This window comes from Schistocerca gregaria, chromosome 2 (genome assembly GCF_023897955.1).
Source record: "Schistocerca gregaria isolate iqSchGreg1 chromosome 2, iqSchGreg1.2, whole genome shotgun sequence".
In the NCBI taxonomy this organism is placed as follows: domain Eukaryota; kingdom Metazoa; phylum Arthropoda; class Insecta; order Orthoptera; family Acrididae; genus Schistocerca; species Schistocerca gregaria.
Genome location: NC_064921.1, coordinates 381,658,535 through 381,671,072, shown reverse-complemented (window position 1 = coordinate 381,671,072; position 12,538 = coordinate 381,658,535). Strand labels below are relative to the sequence as shown.

General features: G+C 41.9%; 1 protein-coding gene across 1 annotated transcript in view; it reads right to left on the bottom strand.

Annotated features, from left to right (window-relative positions):
* LOC126320637 (venom serine carboxypeptidase-like) overlaps nucleotides 1-12,538 on the bottom strand; it is a 107,087-nt gene that overhangs the window by 55,303 nt on the left and 39,246 nt on the right. The window contains exon 3 of the mRNA XM_049994082.1: nucleotides 24-210. Coding sequence (XP_049850039.1) covers nucleotides 24-210 — 187 coding nt within the window. The remainder of the gene's footprint in view (nucleotides 1-23; nucleotides 211-12,538) is intronic.

The window sequence follows — 12,538 nt, the reverse complement described above, 5'->3', positions numbered from 1 at the left end:
CATGACCGGCGCAGCACACCTACCTGTGCCGACGGGGTTGTCTATGAAGAGGAGCGAGTGTCCGTGGTGCCAGGAGTGTGGGTTTGGGCGGAGCGTGGTGCCGTTGTTGACGACGGAGAAGGGCCCCATCTCCGTGAAGAGGCCGAACAGCGACGAAGCCCCGGGCCCGCCCTGCAGCCACAGCACGATCGGCGACTCCTCCACGCGGCTCTGAGGAAACACCAAACAGCAGGCAGTTCGGTGGCAGCTTCACACCGGCTCTACACGACATACAGCAGACCAACCAATGCGTTTCTGCGACGAGTGTTCCACTCTGCAGTAGTGTGCAAGGTTGGGAAACTTCCTGACACACTAATATGGTGTGTCGTACCGGGACTCGGAACGGAAAAGTGGTCTTTCCCGGGCAATGCTCGGACTGAAATTTCCTACTCCATTAAAACCTCAAATGGTTCAAATGGCTCTGATCACTATGAGACTTAATATCTTGAGGTCATCAGTCCGCTAGAACTTAGAACTACGTAAAACTAACTAACCAAAGGACATCACACACATCCATACCCGAGGCAGGATTCGAACCTGCGACCGTAGTGGTCACGCGGTTCCAGACTGAAGTGCCTAGAACTGCTCGGCCACAATGGCCGGCTTAACAACCTCTTCAGTCCGTGGGTCGACATATGTGTACTTCTAGTTTTCACTCCGTAAAATTAATAAACGGCTTTTAAAATTCAAGACCTTTATGACACGCCTGTGGGGATTGCGTAGTTTCGGTTTGTGCTGCTAGATCGCAGCACTCTTCGCTGGCAGTGACACGATATTTTGAAGATACGACTCAGTAGAGTGGCTGCCCACGCGCGCTCTAGGCGTATTTCGAAATTATACATTACTCTATTCCTCAGACTTACTTTATTTGTTGCTTTTGATACATAAAAAGAGTCATATATTTGATTGATGTATGTTTTTAATGGAATTATTTATGTTCACCACTGCGGACGTCGAAATTTGAAGTGCACATACCTGTAGTTGAGGTTACATCCTCAAAGCTTTTTCTGTATTTCCTATACAGAGTAATGATGAGGTCCCATACTCCGAGGAGCGTGGCAGACGATGCGGAGGACCCGCACCGCTGTACTCAAAAAATGATTCAAGTGGCTTTAAGCACTATGGGACTTAACTTCTGAGGTCATCAGTACCCTAGGCTTGGAACAACGTTAACGTAACTAACCTAAGAACATCACACACATCCATGCCCGAGGCAGGGTTCGAACCTGCGACCGTAGCAGCAGCGTGGTTCCGGACTGAAGCGCCTAGAACCGCTCGGCCACAGCAACCGGCACCGCTGTACTAGGCGAGGTCCTAGTGGAGGTGGTTTGCCATTGCCTTCCTCCGACCGTAATGAGGATGAATGATGATGATGAAGACGACACAACAACACCCACTGAATCGAACCCGGGACACCGGATATACAGAGTAAATACCAGCTTATTTTTCCTTTTGAGTAAGGGCAACCTTACAATTATAAATGCTTTGGCTATATCTAACTTGACAGTTAGGAAACAGGTTGTAATAATGTCATGAATTAATTTAGGCTGTCATTTTCAGGTACCAACAGTGAAGAAATACTTCTCATGCCGCTTGAGAATAGTGTTTCAAGTCTGCCACTCTGTTATCCTCCTGTGTGGTAAGCGAGCCATGAGGTACTTGTAAGTGATGGTGCTCAAAAATATACAGAGTTTTCAGTGGTTTGCCATTGCCTTCCTCCGACCGTAATGAGGATGAATGATGATGATGAAGACGACACAACAACACCCACTGAATCGAACCCGGGACACCGGATATACAGAGTAAATACCAGCTTATTTTTCCTTTTGAGTAAGGGCAACCTTCCAATTATAAATGCTTTGGCTATATCTAACTTGACAGTTAGGAAACAGGTTGTAATAATGTCATGAATTCATTTAGGCTGTCATTTTCAGGTACCAACAGTGAAGAAATACTTCTCATGCCGCTTGAGAATAGTGTTTCAAGTCTGCCACTCTGTTATCCTCCTGTGTGGTAAGCGAGCCATGAGGTACTTGTAAGTGATGGTGCTCAAAAATATACAGAGTTTTCAGTGGTTTGCCATTGCCTTCCTCCGACCGTAATGAGGATGAATGATGATGATGAAGACGACACAACAACACCCACTGAATCGAACCCGGGACACCGGATATACAGAGTAAATACCAGCTTATTTTTCCTTTTGAGTAAGGGCAACCTTACAATTATAAATGCTTTGGCTATATCTAACTTGACAGTTAGGAAACAGGTTGTAATAATGTCATGAATTCATTTAGGCTGTCATTTTCAGGTACCAACAGTGAAGAAATACTTCTCATGCCGCTTGAGAATAGTGTTTCAAGTCTGCCACTCTGTTATCCTCCTGTGTGGTAAGCGAGCCATGAGGTACTTGTAAGTGATGGTGCTCAAAAATATACAGAGTTTTCAGTGGTTTGCCATTGCCTTCCTCCGACCGTAATGAGGATGAATGATGATGATGAAGACGACACAACAACACCCACTGAATCGAACCCGGGACACCGGATATACAGAGTAAATACCAGCTTATTTTTCCTTTTGAGTAAGGGCAACCTTACAATTATAAATGCTTTGGCTATATCTAACTTGACAGTTAGGAAACAGGTTGTAATAATGTCATGAATTAATTTAGGCTGTCATTTTCAGGTACCAACAGTGAAGAAATACTTCTCATGCCGCTTGAGAATAGTGTTTCAAGTCTGCCACTCTGTTATCCTCCTGTGTGGTAAGCGAGCCATGAGGTACTTGTAAGTGATGGTGCTCAAAAATATACAGAGTTTTCAGTGGTTTGCCATTGCCTTCCTCCGACCGTAATGAGGATGAATGATGATGATGAAGACGACACAACAACACCCACTGAATCGAACCCGGGACACCGGATATACAGAGTAAATACCAGCTTATTTTTCCTTTTGAGTAAGGGCAACCTTACAATTATAAATGCTTTGGCTATATCTAACTTGACAGTTAGGAAACAGGTTGTAATAATGTCATGAATTAATTTAGGCTGTCATTTTCAGGTACCAACAGTGAAGAAATACTTCTCATGCCGCTTGAGAATAGTGTTTCAAGTCTGCCACTCTGTTATCCTCCTGTGTGGTAAGCGAGCCATGAGGTACTTGTAAGTGATGGTGCTCAAAAATATACAGAGTTTTCAGTGGTTTGCCATTGCCTTCCTCCGACCGTAATGAGGATGAATGATGATGATGAAGACGACACAACAACACCCACTGAATCGAACCCGGGACACCGGATATACAGAGTAAATACCAGCTTATTTTTCCTTTTGAGTAAGGGCAACCTTACAATTATAAATGCTTTGGCTATATCTAACTTGACAGTTAGGAAACAGGTTGTAATAATGTCATGAATTCATTTAGGCTGTCATTTTCAGGTACCAACAGTGAAGAAATACTTCTCATGCCGCTTGAGAATAGTGTTTCAAGTCTGCCACTCTGTTATCCTCCTGTGTGGTAAGCGAGCCATGAGGTACTTGTAAGTGATGGTGCTCAAAAATATACAGAGTTTTCAGTGGTTTGCCATTGCCTTCCTCCGACCGTAATGAGGATGAATGATGATGATGAAGACGACACAACAACACCCACTGAATCGAACCCGGGACACCGGATATACAGAGTAAATACCAGCTTATTTTTCCTTTTGAGTAAGGGCAACCTTACAATTATAAATGCTTTGGCTATATCTAACTTGACAGTTAGGAAACAGGTTGTAATAATGTCATGAATTCATTTAGGCTGTCATTTTCAGGTACCAACAGTGAAGAAATACTTCTCATGCCGCTTGAGAATAGTGTTTCACGTCTGCCACTCTGTTATCCTCCTGTGTGGTAAGCGAGCCATGAGGTACTTGTAAGTGATGGTGCTCAAAAATATACAGAGTTTTCAGTGGTTTGCCATTGCCTTCCTCCGACCGTAATGAGGATGAATGATGATGATGAAGACGACACAACAACACCCACTGAATCGAACCCGGGACACCGGATATACAGAGTAAATACCAGCTTATTTTTCCTTTTGAGTAAGGGCAACCTTACAATTATAAATGCTTTGGCTATATCTAACTTGACAGTTAGGAAACAGGTTGTAATAATGTCATGAATTCATTTAGGCTGTCATTTTCAGGTACCAACAGTGAAGAAATACTTCTCATGCCGCTTGAGAATAGTGTTTCAAGTCTGCCACTCTGTTATCCTCCTGTGTGGTAAGCGAGCCATGAGGTACTTGTAAGTGATGGTGCTCAAAAATATACAGAGTTTTCAGTGGTTTGCCATTGCCTTCCTCCGACCGTAATGAGGATGAATGATGATGATGAAGACGACACAACAACACCCACTGAATCGAACCCGGGACACCGGATATACAGAGTAAATACCAGCTTATTTTTCCTTTTGAGTAAGGGCAACCTTACAATTATAAATGCTTTGGCTATATCTAACTTGACAGTTAGGAAACAGGTTGTAATAATGTCATGAATTCATTTAGGCTGTCATTTTCAGGTACCAACAGTGAAGAAATACTTCTCATGCCGCTTGAGAATAGTGTTTCAAGTCTGCCACTCTGTTATCCTCCTGTGTGGTAAGCGAGCCATGAGGTACTTGTAAGTGATGGTGCTCAAAAATATACAGAGTTTTCAGTGGTTTGCCATTGCCTTCCTCCGACCGTAATGAGGATGAATGATGATGATGAAGACGACACAACAACACCCACTGAATCGAACCCGGGACACCGGATATACAGAGTAAATACCAGCTTATTTTTCCTTTTGAGTAAGGGCAACCTTACAATTATAAATGCTTTGGCTATATCTAACTTGACAGTTAGGAAACAGGTTGTAATAATGTCATGAATTCATTTAGGCTGTCATTTTCAGGTACCAACAGTGAAGAAATACTTCTCATGCCGCTTGAGAATAGTGTTTCAAGTCTGCCACTCTGTTATCCTCCTGTGTGGTAAGCGAGCCATGAGGTACTTGTAAGTGATGGTGCTCAAAAATATACAGAGTTTTCAGTGGTTTGCCATTGCCTTCCTCCGACCGTAATGAGGATGAATGATGATGATGAAGACGACACAACAACACCCACTGAATCGAACCCGGGACACCGGATATACAGAGTAAATACCAGCTTATTTTTCCTTTTGAGTAAGGGCAACCTTACAATTATAAATGCTTTGGCTATATCTAACTTGACAGTTAGGAAACAGGTTGTAATAATGTCATGAATTCATTTAGGCTGTCATTTTCAGGTACCAACAGTGAAGAAATACTTCTCATGCCGCTTGAGAATAGTGTTTCAAGTCTGCCACTCTGTTATCCTCCTGTGTGGTAAGCGAGCCATGAGGTACTTGTAAGTGATGGTGCTCAAAAATATACAGAGTTTTCAGTGGTTTGCCATTGCCTTCCTCCGACCGTAATGAGGATGAATGATGATGATGAAGACGACACAACAACACCCACTGAATCGAACCCGGGACACCGGATATACAGAGTAAATACCAGCTTATTTTTCCTTTTGAGTAAGGGCAACCTTACAATTATAAATACTTTGGCTATATCTAACTTGACAGTTAGGAAACAGGTTGTAATAATGTCATGAATTAATTTAGGCTGCCATTTTCAGGTACCAACAGTGAAGAAATACTTCTCATGCTGCTTGAGAATAGTGTTTCAAGTCTGCCACTCTGTTATCCTCCTGTGTGGTAAGCGAGCCATGAGGTACTTGTAAGTGATGGTGCTCAAAAATATACAGAGTTTTCAGTGGTTTGCCATTGCCTTCCTCCGACCGTAATGAGGATGAATGATGATGATGAAGACGACACAACAACACCAACTGAATCGAACCCGGGACACCGGATATACAGAGTAAATACCAGCTTATTTTTCCTTTTGAGTAAGGGCAACCTTACAATTATAAATGCTTTGGCTATATCTAACTTGACAGTTAGGAAACAGGTTGTAATAATGTCATGAATTAATTTAGGCTGTCATTTTCAGGTACCAACAGTGAAGAAATACTTCTCATGCCGCTTGAGAATAGTGTTTCAAGTCTGCCACTCTGTTATCCTCCTGTGTGGTAAGCGAGCCATGAGGTACTTGTAAGTGATGGTGCTCAAAAATATACAGAGTTTTCACTTTAACCTCGGATAAAAAAAAGTTATAATTCCAATTTGTTTGACTCGGAGGAGGGCATCCCACGATACCACACTCGACATACCACCCCACACTGTGCAGTGGCGGAGGAGGGAAACTTTGAAATCTTCAATGGGAAGCCCCGTTTTTTATTGCAGATTACGATTCTACGGTAAAATCTACAAACATTTTGTGTGAAGCGTATCCTTCGTTTTGCCACAGATGGCGCTGTAATCAGATGAATATAAATGGATACACAATCGTAATTTACGACATGGTACTCAATGCCTTAGAATAGCCAACGGCACTTGGGACCCCACGTCGACGCTGCGAGGGCAGAACAGCCCAGTACTTTATGACTTCAAATTGTAAATTCCTTTCGCAACGCTGTATTTCTCCGACATATCGAACAGAGGACTCGACACGACACTTTGGCACGAGGCGAACGCTGCTCTTTTTTTTTCAATCACACTAAGTACTCAAACGTAATACCACCGACTTGTATACACTTAGTGATCCGCTTTTCAAATGACAGTATACAGAAAGAAGAGCAGAGAAAGTGGAAAAATGTAGAAACTGAAAAATTCAAAAAGAGGTAAAGGAAACTGAATGATGAATGAAGTAGAGAAACTGACGAAGCAGGGGAAAAACGGATGAAACAGAAATGCGACGAAATAGGGAAAATGGAGCAAGAGGGAAAGTATGAAATTATACTTAAACTGGCTAGTGAAATAGTTTTTGAACGTAATAGAAAGGGGAATAACACGGAAATAGAAAGAGCGGATGGTACTGTAGCAGAAGAACCACAGGAGAGTTTGAGCAGATAGCAAGAATATATAGAATGTCTGTAAAGGGGGATGAAATACAAAGCGAAATCAAGGTTGAAGAGGAGCAATATGTGCCTGAAGATGGAAAGGAATTCACCATCTTGGAAACAGAAGTAGAAAAGGCGCTGAAGATGAAGAATAAGAAGGCATGTGGAACTGATGATTTGCCAGCAGAGCTGTTGAAGAGTATGGGAAACAAGGTAAGAAAAGAAATAGTCTACCTCTGTAATGAGATTTATGACAAACAGGTGTGACCTGAGAACTTCCTTTCAACAGCTATGATACCAATAGAGAAAAAGAGAAGCACTAAAAAATGTGAAGAGCATAGGACCATCAGTCTAATTTCTCATGAAGCTAAAGTGTTACTGAGAGTGATGAATAGAAGGCTATATGGCAAGCTGGATAGAGGAATTGCAGAGGAGCAGTTCGGATTTCGAAGAGGAACAAAAGATACTATTGGCCTGTTACGAACTGTAGGTGAAAGATGAATGGAAAAAGATAGAGAAAACGCTGTTTTTATAGATTTAGAAAATGCTTTTGATAGAGTTCAGTGGAACAAGTTGATGGATATTTTGAAGAGGAAAGGAACAGACTGGAAAGAGAGACGACTGATACAGAATCTATGTTTGCACCAGAAACTAAAGATAAGGATTGGAAATGAAATGTCAGAAGGAAGCAGCATTATACAAGTTTGTTGCCTTTCCCCACAGTTGTTTAACGCATACCTTGAAGACATGATTGCGAAAGGCTTAGATGGGAAAAGAGGAATATGTATTGGTGAAAAGAGAATTGGATATATAATATTTGCTGATGACATGGTATTAGTGGCAGAAAGTGAGCGGACAGTGAAAAACATGCTGAAAGAACTGAATGAAGCTTGTGTGGAATATGGGATGCAAATAAACACAACAATAACAAAGAGTATGGTCATAAGTGCAAGACGCAGACCGTCCAGTGTTAAAATAGGACAAGCTACCATTAGCCAAGTAAGTGCATTTAAATATTTGTAAGCACAATAAATGAAGATTTGAGATGTCACCAGGAAGTATAAACTCAAACTGCCATAGAGAAGGAGGCATTGAACAGAATGAGGGGACTGTTATGTGGCAAATTAGATAGAGGTCTAAGGAAAAGGCTTGCAAAAGTTTTGTCTGGAGTGTGGCACTATATGAGGCAGAAACATGCACGTTGAGACGAGAGGATGGAAAAAGTTGAAAGCATTTGAGATATGGAAGAGAATGGAGAGGATAAGCTAGATGGAAAGAGTGAGTAATGAAAGAGTATTGGAAAGGGTTGATGAGAGAAGATGTCTGCCGAAGGTTATAAGAGAAAGGAAAAAGAACTGATTGGGACATTCATTGAGAAGGGAGTGCTTGCTAGCAGATACTTTGGAAGGACTGGTTTGTGGGAGAGGACTGAGAGGAAGAAGGAGATACAAGATGATAAACGACATAAGGGGAAGAGGAAATTATGCGAACCTGAAGAGGATGGCAGAAGACTGGACAGCGTGGAGAACTACCATGTGAAAACCTGTCTTTTGGCAGAACACTAATGATGATGATGTACACAGAAGCATGTCTACAGGAATGTCAGCACAGGCGGCTCTGATGCGGTGGACCAATTCTTCACGGCCTGTTGGCACTTGTTGGTACACCTTATCTTTTAAATATCCCCGCAGACAGAAATCCGGCGACTTCAAACCCGGCAACCGCGCAGACCAATTAATAGAGCCACTTTTGCGGATCCATCGACCAGTGTAAACACGGTCTAATTCCTCCCGTGCTTCAGTTGCGTATTGCGTTGGGCAACCGTCATGCTAAAACCACATAGTTGTCTGACGCCCTAGTCAACATCCTGCAATAGCATTGGTAGTTCCTGTTCCAAAAACGTTCGATATTTGTGTCCATTCAACGTGCTGTCGATAAAATAAGGACCAATGAGTTTATTCCTCATGATGCAACACTCCAGTAACGCACACTATTCCGCTTGACCCTACCATAGTTTGTGAATGTAGACTCATCGGATACTACCTCGGCAAATAACAAGGGAGTCGTTTGCATTTGTTGGCGTTCCCATTCACAACACACTACCTCGGTACCTAAATCGGCGCCATGAAGTTCTTGATGCAGTGACACATGGTATGGATGATACTTACGATGCTGCACTATTGTGACAACACTACCTACGCACAAGCTAAAAATGCGGTGCAATTGAAGGGTGCTTATCCATGGGTTGTGGTGCACTGCCACTACTACATCTGTTTCATTAGCTTCTCTTGTAACACGTTTGCTTCGTTTCCTTTTGCCGGTCTGTACGCTGCCATCAGGCATGTAAAATCCTTGTAAAAGAACGAACTAGAACGAGCTTTCTTAGAAAACTCACGGCATACAAGGCAACAGCCTCAACACTTCTTCTACGTTCTCCGTAAATCAGGATCACTTCAATTGCTTCTTCTGTGGCTGCAAATTTCATCGTCCACTTACGCGATAGACTCATTGCATTCTAAGTTACCAGTGAATGTGAATTGAAAATGATCTGTATTATCGGTAACAGTACGATATTTTTGTTGTTAGCTAGTTTCGTAATGGAAAAAAACGGCTGTAAACTGCAAGTAACAGAATATGCAGAAAAACATGGAAACGAAGCAGATGAGAGGCATTTCGGCCCTCCACCAACAGGAAAAAACCATTTGCGATTCGAGGGCTAGTAAAGATGAACTGAAAAAAAAGGAAGACTCAATGTGCAAATAAAGGACTGAATGTAAAATGGCCAAATCTACAAGATGAGGTATTGAAATGGATTCAAGAATACCACCAAAATGGCAATGGATTTCACACAAAAATGATTCAAATACACGCTCGAAAGCTAGTGCTACAGGGAACTTAACAGACTTGAAGGGTGAAGTTGGTTGGTGCAACACGTTTATGAAGCATCATGGACTTAGCATGCGAAACATATCTCAGAAAATGTCACAAGAATGTGAAGAGAATATATTATCTTCCCATCGCTTTATTATTCAACATAGAAAACAAATTTTCTTATATATCCTGTAGGCTGTCGTAATGCTCAGTAGCTCTAGGTACCCTAGTTGTTTTACTACTGAAATGAATACTCCAACTAAATCAGTCTTTTACACTGGTTAGTTTTTGTCTTGCAGCTTCTCCTATTTTATAGGAATCTTTTCATCTGTACGTAAATACTAAATCCAATATACTCAACAACCTGTATTGCATATTCTAGTCTATTTCTGCTTGTATTACGTTTTGCTGTACTGCTCCTTACAGCAAAATGTTAAGTGTTCTTGGATGTCGGAACACGTCTTGCATCTTCCATTAACTTGCACCCTCTTCCATTGAATTGTTTCCTCATATATTCTGTTTAGTGTGTCTTTATGTTGTATTTTATATGTCACTTATTTTTTAACATTCTTTGATAATATCACACTTGAAATTCATCCAAATTTGTCCGTCTCCGGATTTCCACGGTCCACATTTCACTTCCATGAAATGTTGCACTTCAGACGTACTCTGTCAAAAACTTCTTCCTCATTTACGTACCAATATCTGATAACAAAAAGGCTCTTTCATTTAAGAAACCTTACTCTGCTATGCCAGTCGACTTCTAATATATTTCTCGTTTCGGCGATTCTGTGCCATCCGACACAGGAGTGGGCCAAAAAAATGAAACGTCAAAAACACTAAACATAATCATTCCTAGTGCTGTGTAGGAAGCAAGTTGCCATTCAAAACAACCTCCAGTCGTCTCGGTATGGTTAAATTCAGGTCCTGTATGGTCGTCAAGGGAATCTTATAACAGTATCCCTGCAAAATAGTGGCAAGCGGAGGAAACGATGATGGAGGTCTGTAGCAATCACGCATCCTTCTCTCCAAATTAAACTGCAATGACTCAATAGTTCTGAGATCTGACGACTGTCGAAGCCAGGGGATATGCGACAGTTCATCCTCCTGTTCACAAACATGACCTATGTTAGCAGAGCCCTCTAGTCTTACCACACAGCATCACCAGTGGGGTACAAACATTGTACACGAGATGGACTTGACCAGCCAAAATGATGACATGACCCATGGAAGTAATGCGATCTTGCGGAGTAAGCAAGTGGCCCAAGGAATACTATAATTTATGGTTGCCCGAAGCACCATTGAACCCCCGCCATGTTTCACTATTGAGACGTGAACTCTGCTATTTTGGGAACAGTGTAAAACAAGACTCATCCGACCAAATTACTTTCTTCCAATGTTCCACAGGCAGGGTTTTATGGCTTTGGCACCACGTTTTGCTGTTTGGGACATTCATAAATTTGATTGGAATTGCAGATCGTTCTGCAATTCCCTTCTTTTGGTGCTGCCTTCATATTGTTTTGGCGCTGATAGAGTTTCAGAATACGACAGACAGTTCTGCAGCGACATGTTCAGCTGCCGTCCTCTTATTTTTTGTCCCAGGTATCTTCAACGAGTGTGTCGATCACTTTCGTCCGAGATGTGACTTAGCGGACGACGTGTTTCTGCTTTCACTGCATGCAGTATAAATCTTCAACGTGGCACCGCTTGAAACATTAAACACTTGGGCTATCTTGGTCAATGAAGCACCCACCACATGAGCACCAACAATTTTCCCGCTTTGTACTTGACTGGGCTCCGATACAGTGTAATCATAACTATAGAGCCCCCGGTTCTGACCACGGCTGACACAACCGTACTGAAGACATGGGACAGGTGCCGTTCGTGATCAAATATAACAGCTAAACCTGCAGGCCTGGATATCATGTGCATTTATGTTAATAGATGCATTTCTAGCGGTGTTTCCATGCTTTTACCCAACATCTGTAGGTAAGTACTGTGACTTCTTCCAGTACTCCATTGTTCCCACTTTTTATTTTAAGCAAATCTCCTTTGTACTACTTTGCATTACCTTAGTCTTTGCTTTATTTACACTTAAGAGATACTCTGCGGGAAATAAGCCATAAATTCCTTTCAGAAGGCCTTATGAGGGCCCCTTTCGTCGGACCAGCAAAGCTACGTAATCTGAGAACCTTAGCATTGGTGTCTCGTTTCCTTTTAGCTGTATGCATCCCGCGAAATTTTCTTTGCTTTTTCGACACCCAAGTTGAAGAACAGTGTCTTAAAACCTCCCTAACGCGAACTTGGCATGAGTAAGTTAAAATGAGGAGTAAGGCAAGCTCCGAAACTTAGGCTTTCATACCAGGGTATCTATAGTATTTCGAAAAAAATTCCTATTGTGGTCGATATAGTGACTGATTTCTTGTTGTTGTTTTTTTTTTGTACGCTTAATATGATATTTAACACAGTCACAGAAAAAGTTAGAAGGCTATAAATTTTATGTGCTTAAGCAGCATTAGACACTACTAGTGAATAAAACGAAAATAATATCTATTTAACTTTGTCAACTCTACTCATCTGGGACAACATCAACAAGTAAAACGAATACTGGCAGAATGGAGCATCAGACAG